The sequence below is a fragment of the Neopelma chrysocephalum genome, unplaced genomic scaffold (assembly GCF_003984885.1).
Source record: "Neopelma chrysocephalum unplaced genomic scaffold, ASM398488v2 Primary Assembly neopelma1_22, whole genome shotgun sequence".
Taxonomy (NCBI): domain Eukaryota; kingdom Metazoa; phylum Chordata; class Aves; order Passeriformes; family Pipridae; genus Neopelma; species Neopelma chrysocephalum.
In genome coordinates this window covers 24,497,051-24,513,615 of record NW_020897689.1, presented here as the reverse complement: position 1 = coordinate 24,513,615, position 16,565 = coordinate 24,497,051, and the positions used below count along the sequence as shown (strand labels likewise).

The 16,565-nt window shown below is 43.5% G+C and overlaps 1 protein-coding gene across 1 annotated transcript in view; it reads left to right on the top strand.

Moving 5' to 3' along the window:
* The window catches only part of GATA6 (GATA binding protein 6), a 29,978-nt gene extending 16,857 nt beyond the window's left edge, over window positions 1-13,121 (top strand). The window contains exons 7-8 of the mRNA XM_027675289.1: window positions 2,480-8,784; window positions 9,552-13,121. Of these exons, the coding sequence (XP_027531090.1) occupies window positions 2,480-2,647 (168 nt within the window). The 3' untranslated portion in view covers window positions 2,648-8,784; window positions 9,552-13,121. The remainder of the gene's footprint in view (window positions 1-2,479; window positions 8,785-9,551) is intronic.
* Window positions 13,122-16,565: the final 3,444 nt, after the last annotated feature.

Genomic DNA, 16,565 nt, shown 5'->3' with positions numbered 1-16,565 from the left:
GAATGACTCCTGACCAGCTCCTGCTGGTTGGGTAAAAAGAAGAACCTCTGCAGATACAAACATAACCTTCCAGTTTATTTGGGAGGCAGTGTCTTCCCAATGGGCTTCATTTTTTTTTCCTCAGGAAGCTGACCGTCAATTGATTACCTATTCTGTTGCCAGATTTCAACAATGAAAATAAATGCATTACCTTTTTACTGATAGAGCCAGTTGTTGTGAATTAGATCTTGTTGACTTCAGCAGCATTGTTCAGTTTATTTATTCCAGGTGACAAATGTCCTCTAATAACTAAGTGCAACTTCTGTCATCTTCCATCCCCTAAAGCTGGAGAAGTAAAAGCAGAGGTAGGAAGGCTCAGGAACAGACCCATGATTCAGTCACGTCCCTTTTCATGAGCTAAAGTTTGTTTTCCATGTCTCACTTTGGGAGCTGCCCAAGTTGCCTGGATTTGTCATGACATTACTGGGGTGGGGTTTCCAGGCCCGGCAGTCCTGCCCAGGTCCTGCCCGTTCTGGCTCAACAGAGCCAGGATCCGGCCTTGGTTGGGCAGGGAGGGCAGTCTTCAAACAGGACGTGCCTCCATGTCCTCCCTTCTGGGGTGCCCGAGGGAGGGGTACCTGATAACCCCACGTGGAAACTGTGGGTCCACGCACTCCACCTTTGTAGGGCTGAATCAGGAAAAGAGTGAATTACGCTTTGCAAGCCTGGAAAAAAACAGGTAGTGATCAGGTATTTGCCTACCGGAACAACAGTGGCAAATATGGGCAAACGAGAACCTTTCAAAGCAGTTCTTAAGTATTTTTAGCTCAAGTTGAGCAAACACTGCTCAACACGAATTTAAATCCTTCTTCCATGGTGGGGAGATGACTCTGAAGCTGTTAACAATTATGCATTTTGTGCTGACAGAACTCTAGTTGTTGTATTAGAAATTAAAAAAAAGGCTTTGGAAAGCTAGGCTGATGCAAGACCAAAACCAGGCAAAAAGGATGACATGGAACCTGCCGCATTGAATTCTCCATGCACAGTCACAGGGAAAGTGGATACAGAGATTCATCGTCATTGGTTGGCACTTGTATATTTGAGAGAGCGATAAAACATATTTCTTAGAGCTATTTGGCTGGTTTGGGGGGACAGGCAGTTTTTCCTTCCTTCTCTGTGTTTCTGGGTAGTGACTAATGGAGTGGGATCGGGGTTGATGTCTGGGTGGAAGAGTAGTGGCTGTCAGTCATTTTAATGAAAGCTAAAGAAAATATTGCAGTCTGTGTTATTTCAGAAAAAAATGACAGCTAACAGTGAGAATCTCTTTCAGAAGGTGAGGTTTTCCTTGGGTTAAGCATGGCAAAAAGAACCCTGCACTGCACCATTTAGAAATTACCCTTGAATAAATGAAGCCTTGCTTTTCCTGTGTCAGGGCTGCTAGCTTGGCACAGCTCCAGGAGAGCCAAGAGCTCTACTCTTGTAAAATGATTAAATATGTATACTTTTCACTTAAACAGCAGGCAGGAAGCTTCTGCAGTCACAGTTTAGGATAGCCTTTTTTTTTTTTTTTTTTAAGGAATTTCATCCGAAGGCTATCCATTAACAAGTAAATTAAGGTTTTAAAGTTGACATATCCAAGGGTTAATTTTGCATGAAGTCAGCTCTTAAACATTTCCTTTATCAGGTGAAAATGTTGCCCCTTTTCTGTCTGGCACAGTGAATTTTTCCTCTTTAGTAGATCTGCTCAGCCTCATGGAAAAAATGATTGTTCCTTTGTCTTTGTAACTCTCCATTTCTCTGTTAAAATAAATGGACTGGTTCCAGTGCGGTTCAGAGGTTCATCTTTGTGCCTACCAGGGCTCCCCTGCATGTTATCTTGTATAGGCAGTGGAACAAAAAGGCTCCTGCTTCAAAGGCATAGTGTTTCTCCACCGGAGATTAAAGAGCATCTCCTTTAGTGTCCAGGAATGAAGTGGTTGTGGCTAGCATTTTGAAGGGTGAGGAATGATTTTAGGCATTTCAGGGTCTGAGGGACCCAAAGAAGGCTGATTTCCAGGAGGTGTTTCATATCTACTGCTGGAGAATTGGGATGTATCAGGCTTCTCCAATTGTGGAAGAAAATCTATAGGTGCCACCACTCCCAGATCACATTTTTGGTGTTGTCACTTATGTCTTTTCAGTAGGGGGCAGCGGGACACACACACACACTTGCTTCTTCACCATGGTCTGATTTCCAGGTTTTTGTGCGCATCACATGCTTTCTTTTCCACCTCTCCAAACGCAGATAACTCTCCCATCAACAGGGTACGGTGACTGGGCTGATGCTGAGACATGGTTTTTTTCAGGATTTGGAGGCACAGGGGCAAGCAGAGGGCAAACTCTGTTTTTCTGCAGAAATCCTGGGATAATGGCTGTGCCCTGGGCCTGCTGTGCTCTGCACCCAGTGTGTGCAAAGCTCACCTGCTCAATGCCTCTCTCTTTGTTCTCTCCCTCCCTCCAGGCGAGCTCGTCAGTGATGTCTGGCCCAGGAGAGAGCACCAGTCCCGAAAGCAGCAACCTTAAGTATTCAGGTCAAGATGGGCTGTACACAGGAGTCAGCCTGACCTCCACGGCCGAAGTGACAGCATCTGTGAGACAGGATCCCTGGTGTGCCCTGGCTCTGGCATGACCCGGTGTGAGGGAAGCTGGATCCTGGTGCTGCACGGCAGCCCCCAGACGTCCACACACAGTTTCTCCTGTGGAGCGGTTGCAGCAGAAGCAAGAGTGCTGGCAAAGACCATTCCTGAAACAGTTTTTGAGCCTTGGGGGCAGAGGTGTTTTTCAGCCTCTGAAAGAGGCTCTGCCAAAGCATCCAGTTCCTCATCTATGCAAGAAAAATATAGGGAAAGCAAATGACCACCGGGGATAGCTAATGCAGCCTTACAATCTCAAAAAAACCCTCAAAACCCCCAAAACAAATAAAAAAAAAAAAGAAAAAAAAAGAAAAAGAAAAAAACATATAAACCTAAGACCTATTGACAGGTTCCAGAAATACATCTTCAACTTACCCAGCAGCGCTGCCTTTCTGATTGCATAGTTGTTTTCACTCTCTCATCACCTTTTCCCCTAAGAATTTGGTGGAAGCCATCATTGTCGGGGAGGAAGTAGCAAAGACTTTAATTACCAGAGATAGTGAGATACTTTTTAATGAGTGACAGAAGTGCGTGTGGCTTGAGTCGGCACAGACTTCTTGCACTGAACATTTGATATCTTTGCCCCGTCAGACCTCTTCCCTCCTTTGCCCTCCGTCTTCAGTGTGCCTTGCTCTGCTCCTCAGAGCCCAGCTATGCCCCTGGAAGAAATCACGTTTGGTACAAGTCCCACAAGGTCCAGCTGGTTAAGGAGATTTCGGGGTTTGTTTTTTTCCTGGTTTAAGATATTTACTCACTTTGCAAGACTGCGATTTAACTTTTAAAATACACTGTGACTGAGATTTATGAAAGTTCATATTTTCTGGCTGAACTGTATAGAGTCAGTCGAAATTTGTAAACAGGGTAGCAATCAGATATTTTTCTTCCATATATACAATAATTTTTTAAAAGAAGTGCAATTTGCGTTGCAGCAATCAGTGTTAAATCATTTGCATAAGATTTAACAACGGTTTTTATACGAATGAATGTAAACATTTTAACTTAATGGTACGTAAGTAATTTAAAAGAAAAACTTAACTAGGCATCCTTAGGCTTTTTAGCTCAACAAAAATGCATCCACTTTCTGTATTTCCAGTTGTTAAAGCAAGAGTTTCAAAGAACAAGCCTTCTCTCAGGAAAATTGCCCTAGCCACTTGCTCAAAAGTGTTGTACAAAAATGCAAATGCATCCCCAAGGCTTTTTTTGCCATTGAATAACTGTGTGCTGGAAAGAAACAAATTGCAATGAACCTTTACTACCTAACTGATATATTTGTAAATACTACAGAAGATATCTTGAAGGCATCTTGAAAATGTAGGATGCAATCTGTATAGTGTGACTGACATATAGTTAGGTTGGTTTCCATTGGTTTTTAAGTGGGATGTCATTTGGAAAGTTGTTTCATCAGAGCTTTAAAAATAAAAGGGTATCATTTTGAGATTTTTTTTTTCCTGTACAGTGTACCTTCTCCTTTGTCTCTGACACAATTGTTAAGCTATGCTAAAAGCTATGGAAATGTACCTGATACAGGCGGCATGTCTGATGGCTGCCCAGAGGTCTCCAGCTGAAGTGCCTGCTCTGTCTATCTAAGTCTGCATCGTGTGTGGCTTTTCTGCAGCTTCCCTCAATATACCCTCTGATGATATGTAAAACTAAGGCCTTCACCTATGAATATAAGCTCGACATGGGCACACGTGATATTTTTCTGACGTCTGGGGAACTGAGCCCATGCCCTGTGAGGACTATCATGGTTTTTGTTGGCCTTCACACCATAGCTAAAGGGTCTACCCAGTGGTGAGTAGGCAAATACCAGAATGTCACCCACTACAGACACAACTGCTGAGTGGCAGAGCCTTTGTGTGCCTGCTGGCATCCTCCGGTGACCAAAGGTGAAGGGCACCAAAAAGTGATGGCACTGCTGCTGAAAAGAGAAAACAGTGAATTTTAGATACTGAGGGAAGTGGAAAACCTTTTGCTGGCTCTGAGGACTGGTCCTCTTTCTTCATTGCTCAGCTGACTGGAGCAAGACTTACTACCATGTATGACATTTTCAGCCACGTCACCAGTTCTGTTGGACTGGGAAGCTGGGATGCCCAACCTCCATACCCAGTGACCTGCAGTTTCTGCAATGCATCTTTTTGCCTCTCTGTGCCAGATCTTTTTTTTAGGTAAATTGTGGTAGGTCCTTGGCCTGTGGCGAAGCTGTGCAGACTTGCACCAGCCAAGAATCTGCCCCTTGGTTTTCAAACCTCACCATTGAGGTTACCTCCTTACCCCGAGGGTATTGTGAGGACCATGGAATGAATGATGCTGTACAGCCACAGCAGGAAAACAGCAAAAAGGAGTCAGGCCAAGCCTCACCTAGGGTTTAAGTTGCTGTGGCCAGCCAGGAGTGGGGATCACTCACCCTTCCTGGCGTGACCCTTGTGCCACACTTGGTACTGAGCTACCTGACATCCTTGCTGCCTGTGGGTTGATGTGGCCAGGTACCCCAGCCCTGCTAGCCCTGGGGCCTTGGATCTTGTGATTTACAAAAATAAATACCTATCTCAGTGCAAGGTGAGCCATGCAAAGAAACACTGGGTTTAAAAAGCAACAGATGTGGAGAAGACGGTGAATATCCTTCCTTTTAAAGCATTTATTGACTAAAATGCCCTTACTTGTGATTTTCCAGTAAGCTGCTGCTAAGTGGTGTTGCAGAGTGTTCAGCTTTATCTAGGGTCGGCATCCTTTTTTATTTCCCTTTTTCTTGCCAGGGTGAAATTTGGTGTGCCAATTCTGAAGAGCCTAGCACATAACTCATACTTGCTGGATATGTCAGAGCTGCGTTTCTTGGAGTTATCATAAAACAGGAGGTTTAGAGCAGCGTGTTCCAGTTTTGTGCTGCTGGTTGCTGAAGCTCTTGCTGGCAGCCTGTGGAAGGCCACGTTGCTTTGAAACCCTGTGGCACAATTTAAGAGCACTCCTAGGAGGCCCTGCTCCCTTCTCAGCACCACCTTGACCCAAGGTCTGTCTTAGGGTGGTTTCTACAGATAGTAAGTATTGCAGGGGACATATGAACCTTTCTCTTGGATCTGAGGATGAAAATGCTCTTTTAGGGGAAAAAAACCCATAGAAAACCCCCAGTATTTCATAGGGAAGGTATTTCCATTTTTTTTTCTATCAACAAATCAAGAACGGAATACTTTGCCTCCTTGGACCAGAAGCAATGCTGTCAGGTTTTCAAACCTCTGTAAGAGTAAAGGGGGATGCAGTACCATGTTGCCTTACTGTATAGGTGCTGAGGAGCTCAAAGCCAGGTGCCTTGTTATGATTTTACATAGAAAAAGATTGTAGGAAGAGTACATCCCTACTTACCAAAACTCCTCTCTAAGTGTACTGATTGCTGGAGCTGCTACTCCTAGATGAAATAAAAATTTCTTTTTTTTTTTTTTTTTTGCATTTTAGTCTTGCTGAGCTGGCATAGCTCTCTGAGTGTGTGAGCTGGACTTTGCTGTGGCTCATACATCATCAGTATCACTGCTTTTCTCTCTTATCCCCATTTCTCTTCAGTGACAGCCCTGGGGTGGGCTGAGAAAGAACAAAGAAAGAGTTTGACCATGAGTTTTGGTTCCTAGTGAGGCTGAACAAGCCAGATTGACCCCAGAGCATCTCTTTAGTACTGTCATGAAGCTTCAGAATTGACATTTGTGGGTGAAAAGAAGGCATATGTCTACTTGTCACTTTAGCACCTTTTCTCTGAAAACAGTAAAAATTAAATAGCCAGTGTCCCAAAGCATCTGCTTCAGGGTCCCCCACCAAACAATACTCGAAGGCTCAAATTTGCTTGGGTAGCCCCCCAGGATCAGACTGCTCCTGGCCACGTGTGTTACTCTGGCATCCAATATTCCCTAGGTCCTAGATTCTGTTTTAGTAGTCTTCCTGACACCCTCACTCATAATTTTTTTTTTCCTGTTCAAATTGCTTGAAATAAGTTGAAATCCCTACTGTGGTTCAGAGTGGTATTTTTCAGCATGGCATTGAGGGTGTATACTGCTGTGGTTTGAGTGCTTTAGAGGTGCTGGAGGGTGCAACAGCTGCTGGGTTTTGGTTGGTAAAGCAAAAAGAAGCAGCCTTGGATGCTGCCCAAAGGGAGTAATAGGTGCCTGTCTGTTTCTAGAACTGCAAGTGGACTTTTTTTCATGTGAATGATCAGCGGGCAAGGACCTGTGTGTGAAGTAAGGAACCAAACTAGCTGATTTGCTGTATAGAACTTGGGTAATATAGTGTCTGTTCCTGCACAAAAATAATGTAACTTCTGCTTCTAAGAGAAGAAGGGATTTAGGAGTAACACCCTGCCCCTGCTGTTGTGAGCCTTAGTTGAGCATAGGCTGCAGAAACCCAAAATGGACTTCAACCCTTCTGTGCGCTCTTCCTTTATCCAGCTGTCATGAACTTCATTCCTCACAGATCCTCCAGTTCCTAAGTCTGTATACACTGGACATTCCAGGGTTGTGTCAAACACACTGAATTCAGTATTAAAATATAGGGCAAGGGTTATTGCAGTGGGCCAGTGAGAAGGAAACTGAGGGCTTGAGGAGCAGTTTCATGTGCCTTCTGCTCCACATGTTGCAAAAGGCTTGAGGTCTTCACTGTGTATTTGTAATGTGTTTTGGAAACACTTCTTAATCTTTCCTTAAAGATATCTGATGGAAGTTGGTATCATATGTAGGAGAGGGGAGTAGAATTTCACAGAATCACAGAAACATTTAGGTTGGCAAAGACTTTCAAGATCATCAAGTCCAACCTTTGACCTATAAATTTAGGTGCCTGGGTGGATATGCAGTCAAACAAGAGTTGTCAAAGCGATGTTGTAACCAAAAGCGCTAATGTACCCCTTGAACAGAGAATCAGGAAAACAGTGAGTTGGAGTAAGGAGGTAATATTACTTTGGAATGCTGCATCCAGACCTGGCATCCACATTTGAAAAGGGTGTTTAAAAATTGGCAAAGGTAGGGAAAAGAATCACTGAAATGATTTATGAACTGGGGAAAATATCTAGTCTTGATAAATTCAAAGACCACGGTCTGCTTAGAATACCTAAAGAAAGACTAAAATGTGACTGGTGTAGTAAGTCTCTTCATGAAGAGAACATGATAGGTGCTAGGAGGCCTTTGACCTTGTAGAGAAAGACATGACAAGATCTAGTGGCCAGAAGGTGAAGCTGGATTAATTAAAATGATCATTTAGCTTCAGCTGAAACAGTGAACATAATTAGTGATGGGAGCGATAGCAAGGGAGGAAGACGAGTGCTCAATCTCTTGTTGCCATTGCAACAAAGCTGGCTGGAAGACCAGCTTTAGCTGACCAAAAGTGACTGGGGTCAGGACTGAGCGGGTTACATCTGCTGCATCATGATTTATAAGCTGTATTAGTTTCCATTTGGTCTGAAACCGTATTACTTTTTGGGATGAGACCCAATGCTGAGATCTTGAATTTTTGTTGTTATTAAAAAAACTATGGCATTCTTCCTGAGAGCCGTGGTAAACACTGTGGTGTTTTGACCCAGTTTCAGCATAAGTAATTATTTTTTTGCTTACCTAAAACGTCCTACTTCCTCTCCAAAACTGTCCCACATCTTTGTTGTTTCCTGTTAAATACAACCTGAGTTCTATAGAAGAAAAGGCCACATTTCAAAGTTGAACAAACGAGACATGAAATTCTGTCCTGTCTTATGGCATAGCACGCAGACAGGGGCTGCTAAACAGCCCCTGCTCTTGGAGAAGCAGGAAGGAAACCTTCTCTGAAGACTGCGGTCTGCAGGCCTTCAGTCTGTGACCTTTCGATGCTGTGAAGACCGCAGCCTGAAGAAGGAACAGAGGCATGTGGGTCATCTTACGAATGCAGCAATTTAAAAAAAAACCAGCGCGATGGGAGGTTTCTGTTAGCGCACTGAACCCCACTTGGGATCCAGATTCTACTTGTTCCTCTCATGGGAATAAATAACACTTAAAATAATGCTGCTTTTTGTGCCTTGCTTACAGAGGACCCAGTCTTGTGGCACGAGAGGGTGGGGATGAGCTTTGTCTGTTTCGCTGGTCATTCATCTGACCCCTTTGCAGTAGAGAGGAGTCCCAAACCGGCCAGGCAGATCCTGGTGAGCGTTCCCACTCTGAAGGGGTTTTGCATAAGCTTGGCAGACATGCCTCCCAGGAGTAGCCTTGCTGACAGGAGAGGGTGTGCGTGTTTGGCCAGGGGCCTGTGGAGGGGAGAGGGAAGGAGGCCTGATGGAGGGGAGGTGTGCTGTGCCTCAACTGCAGCATCATTAGGAGCTGCTCATGGGCAGCCTCTGCTCACTGTAATTCAAGGTACATGAGAACCAAGAAGCTGAAACTGGCCTTTTCTGAGCCTGGAAGGACTTCTGGCAAGCTGGGGACCCCCATCTTCTATGTGTGTGCGTGTGCGCGCGCACGTGTGTGTGTGCGTGTGCACGTGTCTACATTTTCTTAAAATTAGATCTTTTACTCTCTGTTTTTTTTCTACCATAATCCACTATTGCCTGTGATTGTTCCATTTTACCTGGATCAAAGTTTATTAAAAATAGTGCTGGGATGATGGGCCACCTCTAGATCAGTGACAGAGATGAGGTCTGGGCAGACCCACCTGTCCCAACACTCTGTACACCCGGCCTGGGGCACCTCTTTGACTTTTCATGAGTTGGACGAGAAATAAGGCATACCCTCTGTTCTTCACAGAGTTAAGGAAGTATGTCACAAGGTTCATTTAAGTTTATTTTATTTTAAACTATTAGGAACTTTTCAGCCCGAAACAGTCTCCCAAAGACAGCAATACTCCCTTCTTTATAAGAAGATGATGTCCTGTAGTTTCCAATAACTTTGACATATCTTTTTTTTTTTTTTCCAGATCAAGGTGAGAGCCTGGGTACTGGAAAATAGCATTACAATTTTAACAAAAGGGAGAAAAAATTGCTCAAAAGGCTGACCAATAAAATGTTTATTCTTTTCGCAACTACCAAGTGATACCTTCAAGGTATCACTCAGAATAGGCATGAAACAATTTTACTCTGTAAACTTCAGGAACTCTCAGAAAATTAAAAAAGGCAACTTCTCAGAAAGCATTGTTAGGATTAAATGTGCTCAAGGCAGAAGGAGGCAAAGGATGTCTTTAGAGCTCCCACTTTGTTACCCAGTCTTATGCTTTGCTCTGAGAAGTGATAAAATTCCTGGGACTAAATGAAAGCTTTGTATAAGCAGGAAATTCAGGAAAAACAGCTTGTTTTTCTAAGCCTCCATGATCAGTTTTCAGCGAAAGTAAGAGACTTTAAGCATAGATTCCAGCAGATTTGGGCTTTGTAAACAAGATACTGATGTCTTACCATTTCTCTGTGTCCAAGCTCACCAGGGAAGACATGGACAGGCACTGACAGCTGTGTGCTGTACCTCTTCTCCATTGTAAATCAGTCCTGATCCCACTGTAGGATTAGTTTTTGGCATGCAGTTTTCCCTTATGCAGGTAGCTAGGGATGTGAGCTGGAGTGCTTGCATCAGGATTGGGCAACAGGGTCAAATCTGTCACTCTGCAAAACCCTTTCTTATCTAAAGCAAAGGATTAGAACTTCTGAAATGAGCCACATATAAGAAAACTCGGGGAAAAACTGAAAGAAACTCCTATTTCACACCTGTAGTGTACTGAGGCACTATGGTGTTTGTATACACTCTACTTTTCCTGTTCCGGGCAACCTGAAAGGTGGTCAGGATGCTTTAGTCATGAGTCAATGTACTCCATTGATGGGGAAACCTATGGGGGAGTGAAATGTTAACTCTGAGGTTTCAGCTCTGATAAATCTTAACCTAGCCTCTCTATTCCCATAGATTTACACTGACATCTTCCATATCCCTCCCAGCCCTAGGCCTGCTCTTGCTCCCCTTGCAGTCAGGAGTGGAACTGCACACAGCTCAGTGGCATAGGTGAACTCCAGTTTATAAGGAAACTTCAAAAGAGACAAGCCCAGCCCTACATTATGGCCAGCTAAAGCAGGCAAGTACATGGGAAGCAGCAAGTAGCCTGGTTTGAGGTGAAAGCTGTGTTAGCAACAAAGGCAAATTTGACACCTTTGTAATTAATGAGGCAGCTACTTAGATCAAGCCCCAGTCATTGGGAGGAACCTTGTAAAAGGCAGAGGAATTCAGGGCAAGCTTTAGCCAGCTTTCCCAAGCAGTTTGAGCTGGCCAGTCTGTGGTTCAGGGGCTTGCCAGGTGCCAGAGCTAACAGGCAATCTTGGCCATCAGAAGCCCTGACTACCACCTGTACCTAGGGGAGGATATGTCAGCCCTTTGCTGTTGGGGCATTAATTGTCATGCTCCCACCTCCAGCACCCAAGTGGTGGTGCAGGAGAGCGGTGTTCATCTGGGATGCTGCTGAGAGAACTTGCACTTCAGGCCCAGAAATTCAGTTTTGAGCAAAAATGGCCAGTTTAAAGGATACTCCCTGTGTTTAAAAAAAATGTATGTGCTACCTACTCAGGATGAGTGGAAAGGAAGCAAGGTAGTAAGGGTCAGAAGGAGCTCTGCTAATAAAAAGCATTGCAACAGAAGGCAGTGGGAATATACCTTTTCAGGGAGAAGATTTCAGATTTAAGATTAAGGACAGCTGCAGCACAAGAGAAAAAGCAGGATGAACCAGAAGCTGCAGTGTGATCAGATCAAGTCTTTTCAGCAGAAGTTTTTGAAGATACTTAATTTGCTGTTCTAATTCCATGAGCTGAAAGTATTTGGTTTTTAAAAAAAAAATCATTTTCATTACAGCCAGGCTTCTTTGACAGGAATACAAATATTTTGCAGAACCTCTTTGGTTGAGAAAATGAATTTTTAGTTGTCTCTTCTATTGATAGCAAACGTCTTAGTGGAGTTAAGGGAAATTTATAATTTGCCAGACTTTTTGTTGCAGTAATTTTGCAGTAATTTTGGCATGATCTGCACTTCCCTTGCTTGCATCTGAGAATACTTTTAGACACCCACAGACACAGTGGCTACATGCTGTCCTGAAGACAACTGCCCCCAAAAGAGAGTCCTCCAGAAGGGCGTAACCTGGCCCAGAAAGTCTGTATGAGTTTAGGAATGTGTAAAGGAAATATAGCCCAAATTAAATGGATCTTTTAGGCAAAATCATTCTAAGTGGAGAGGGGACTTAGCTATGTAAGCAGACAAGGTAAAAGCACTGGGGAGAGACAGCAGTGACTATCTGAGCTCTCTTAATCACCTAACCTCATCAGCCGTGCTGTCTTCAGCCTCATCAGCAGGTGAATGGGGGCAAGAGAAAGCCACCGACACTGTTCTTTTTGGCTGCCATCCTCAGCTGCAGGATGGCCCCAATACATGAACACCGGGGCTGTGTCTCAGTCAGCAGGCTTGGACAGTGTGCATCCTGAGAGGGCTTCCCTGGCCCTATGGAGAAGGGAGGTTCATTTTCTAGACACAGATAAGATCACAGATCAGATTCACTCCTCTGTTCTGTGTATACTATTATGCTTCTATGAATTAAGCATGTAGGCAGGGAAAAGGACAACATCCTTCTACTAATAAATACAGAGCAGATAACTGAAAGAATGAACGTGAGAGATTCACTGTCTGAAAAGTTAAGCAGCATACTTGAGGCCTGCAGTATATTTTTAGTTAGCATTATTATTTAAAGTGAGCAGTAGTGAAAAGGCTCCTCGAGTTCTCTGATAGCATATTCATTAGCTAATCAACAGAGCTATTATTTTCTCTGAAGTATGCCCTACTTTGTGGTACTAAAGTGCACACACTGATTTACTGGTAAGGGTAATTAAAGGGCATGTCATAAACACCACTGACATCATGGAATATTGCTCTTTAACCATCTCTCCAGTTAACTCTTCCACATGGAAAAATATATTTTGCAGCTGATCCTCACCTGGTATCAAGTGTTCATTCTCCATCTTCTAGCATCACTGCAGTTTTGTGAACCCATGGCAGCAGAAGATGTAGTTTTACACTTATGGCTTCCCACACCCATCAAGTATATGCATTTGAAAGTGTTTCATACATCAGAATTTGCAAAATCTAATGGAAATCTAATGTATAAGGGGAAGGCCAGGTAGGTTGGAAGATCTATAGCTAAACTAGGCATTCCAAACATATATCTCTATGTAGCTGTACATATGGGCTGCAAAATTTGGAGGATCTTCAGCACTGAAGTCTGAAAATTGGGGGTGCTTTGCATCCAGTGGAGCTGCTGGCTTGTGAATGCTGTAGTGGCATGTGGGTGTGTAAGTGAGCAAGAGAACATCAACCCAGGTGGTTCCTTCTTTTTACTTGCTTTGCCTCCTTCCTTCTTCAGCTCCTTCCCTTTTTTTCTCCCTCTCCCACTCTGTTCCGTCCTATGCATTTTGGTTTGTTTCTTCCCAGCTACAGGTTTTTCTCCTATATATTTTCTGGACAATTGAGGGATTGGAAAAATCTTTAAATCCACAGCAAAGTATACAATCACTTCCTGAATTTTTTTCCACCCTATTTATTAGATTCTTCAATACAAGAAAGTTGTATCTGTCTTTACTGAAGTTCGTGTAGTGATATGATTCCACATAGCAGCAATAAGTAGATCATAAAAATAGAATGGATAATCATCTTTCACTCACACAAATGAAAGAAGGAAAAAAAAAGATATATATAAAAAAGAAATAAAATGCAGAACACTTCATTTCAGAATATGGCAAAATATTTTTAACTGTATATTTTAAGGATATATATTCCTGTTTATCTCAAAGATGACTATTTCCAACACAGATGACTGGCTTTATTTGTAATTTAAAGCAATAACCAAAGTTCTGTTCTGATTATGAATTACTCACTTAAATCAGTATTTGCTCTCTGTTCAGATGAAAATTATCAAACACAATGGGATAAACCTACTTGTACAGCCAGGGTGCTCTCATGTTTTCCCATTACTTTTAAGATGCAAAATGCTCTGTCCTCCCTCCACTGCTGAGACATACAGTGGGGTTTGTTATCTCCATTTTATGGATCAACAGGGATTAGAAAGCCTCTGTAGTTTCCCTAAAATTTCACAGGAGTCATTCATAGAGAAGACATTTACTGAGCACCTTCTAGGTCTCAGATGGTGTCCCAGATGGTGGACTCACCAGTGCCAGGTCACAGGCAATGGTGTGTGACAGCTCATATTACTGACTGTTTGGCATGGTTTTGGTTGAGACCACCTAGCACTTTCCCAACTGCTGCCCATGGTTAGGGAAAAGCAGCTGGGCCAGGGACTGCTCCTGGTTTGGATTGCTGCCCCCCTGCTTTGAAGGGTGAGAGCTTAGCTAGAGGGCACGGGCTATACTTCACAGTACTCCTCCTTTAACTGTTCCCTGGCCCATTTTATTTCCCAGCATAGATACAGCCACTTGGCATGTATTTGTGGCGTGTGTTGGTCTGCTGGCACGGAAGTGACATATTTTAAGACTTGTTGGTGAAGAAAGAAGAGTAAACATGATATGAAATATGGATGAGTCTTATGTGACCCTGAGCCAAGCCCTGCCTCAAGACTGGGGATATGTTTTCATGAAGGCACGTGATTCTCTGCCCATGCAATGTCAGCACAAAGCAGAGATAGGCCCCAACACGTGACTCTTTAGTGACTAGTTTGAATGGAAATGTGTGATTTCTGAACAGATTTATTGTGCAAGCAAAGATGTATTTGCTAAAGATTACAGCAGTGTGTTTGCTCTGAATGCTGAGCCTGGGAAATAAAGACTGCCCTGTGTGACTTACCATAATACAGTGAAATAAGGTCTGTGGTGTCAAATACCTGGTTTAACTTTGTTAGCCCTGTCCCATGGTCTGCAGGGAACTGGAAGCAGAGCAGAGCCGGGGATGCAGAGATCTCTCCATGGCTCAGACTCCAGCTCCTGCATCCCCTATGTATGTGGATGATAGACCTACTAACCACTCATATGTCCTCAATGTCTGTGCCAGGAGTGGAACCTACATGCCCATTGCTTCCAGACCTTTCCAAAACGCTTCTCTGCACCATGTGTAGGGGGACGTTGAGGAGCTCCTTGGCCCACCAGAGCCCCTGGAGTCCTTCCCTCATCTGTCCTGAAGTTTCTTTCTGCCAACTCCCTCTCAGGGTACCAGGGACCCAGGAGCTGCTGCTGCTGAGAACCAGGATTCAACCTGGTCATTATTGCTTCAGATAGCCAATATTATTATCTTTATGGTAGTGGTATCATGTTGTATAACTGCACAGGTTTGGAAGGTTTGTGCAGGAGTTAGGACTAGGATTCTGCTACTATGACTGTTATCCCTGAAATGCAGCAGCTAAGGAGCTGAGTCCCTTCCTCTTCAGAGCTGTTTTGCAAGGTGGGCTTATGAGCATTTCCACTGAGGATAACTCATAGGCCACATTCTGTCTAATGGGCAACCAGCCTTCTTGGTCTGAGACCACGCATGTTCTGGGAGCGTGAACCACATGGGTGGGTGGACAGAGATGTCTCAGGCTTTTTGATGAAGGAAAGTGTGCCATTGGGGGAATTTTCACAAGCCAAAATCCACCCTATTTCTCTTGTCTTTTTTTTTTTTTAAGTTTTAAAGCACTCAAGTGACTGATCTGCAGCATGTAGACCCCAGTTTGGTTTGGAACTGCGATTCAGACACCCTTGCAGACAAAAATTAAAAACTATGATCTTATAGGCATACTCAGGGTCAGTTGATAAAAATAATTCATTTGCCGGTGTGTTGGATCCAGTTACCAGTTCCATCATTCAACTTCCCTGGCAGAAACACTCCTGAGACCTTTTTTTGCTGATACTCTGCCACACTGTTTGGGAAGAGAAACACAGCCAACTGGCAACTTATCTTGGCATTGTCCTTATACAAGGGAAAATGGTAGTTGATTTGGTCTGGAAGTCTGCTAACATTTGCTGCCATGGCATTTTTGCCAGTCTTCATGACGCCAGCGTATGGAGGAATGCTGCAGCACATGTATTTGAGGTGGTTTGTTTAGTGTAAGGGTGTCTGTAAGAGGAGTAGTTTCCTGAAAGGAACAAGTGGAGAGGCTGACCTTGCACTGATTCTGCTGACAGTTCCTGCTTGAAATAAGGTTGTTCTGGTCTAGTGCAACATCACTCACCTCCAGTCAGGGAGTTTCAAACTGTTAGGAGACACAAAAAAGCTATATAAGGAATAACATGTCCACAGGGATCCATCTGTACCAAACATGGGATCTGAGCACATGCAGGCTCTGAAGAAACTCAGCTCCAGACTGAAGGTTGCAGTGGGTTTATAAAAGAAGTCTTTCAGCTCTGCACATCTTCAGCCATCAGATTTCAAATCTAGCTCTGTATCCTAGGTCAAGTTAAAGGCAAGCGAGAAATATCCTGAAATGGAAACAAAATTATCTCTGACGTGTTTTGCAAGGCTAGCAGAAACAGCATCTGCATAGCTGTAACTTAAAAAAAAAAAGAAAATCAAAAAGCATTGTTGAAAACTGTTTTAAGGGGCTGGGCAGATTCAGGTGCAAGGCAGGAGATTGAATGTTTTGCCTCTTTGCTCTCCTCATGCTTTATGCCTTGGAAACCTACCTACATCCCTCCTGTTAATGAACATCTGCTTTTGATTGTCACAAACCCATATATTTCTGTAAAATAAATATACCTGATCTCCACTTGGGGAAACAGGCTATTGTTTCTGCTGTGCCAGGTTCAAACATTGCTTTTAAATCAGATGGACTTTTTTTTTTTTTTTTCACTTCCCTACTAGTTACCTTTAAGTGCTAAATGACTCCATCAGGAATTAGCTTCTGTGTTTGGACTAGCTGCAGGACATGGGCTGAAATGATGCCTTTTCTTTGGTGTCTGATATGTCCTGTGTTGAAGGACTATCTCCTGACTATATT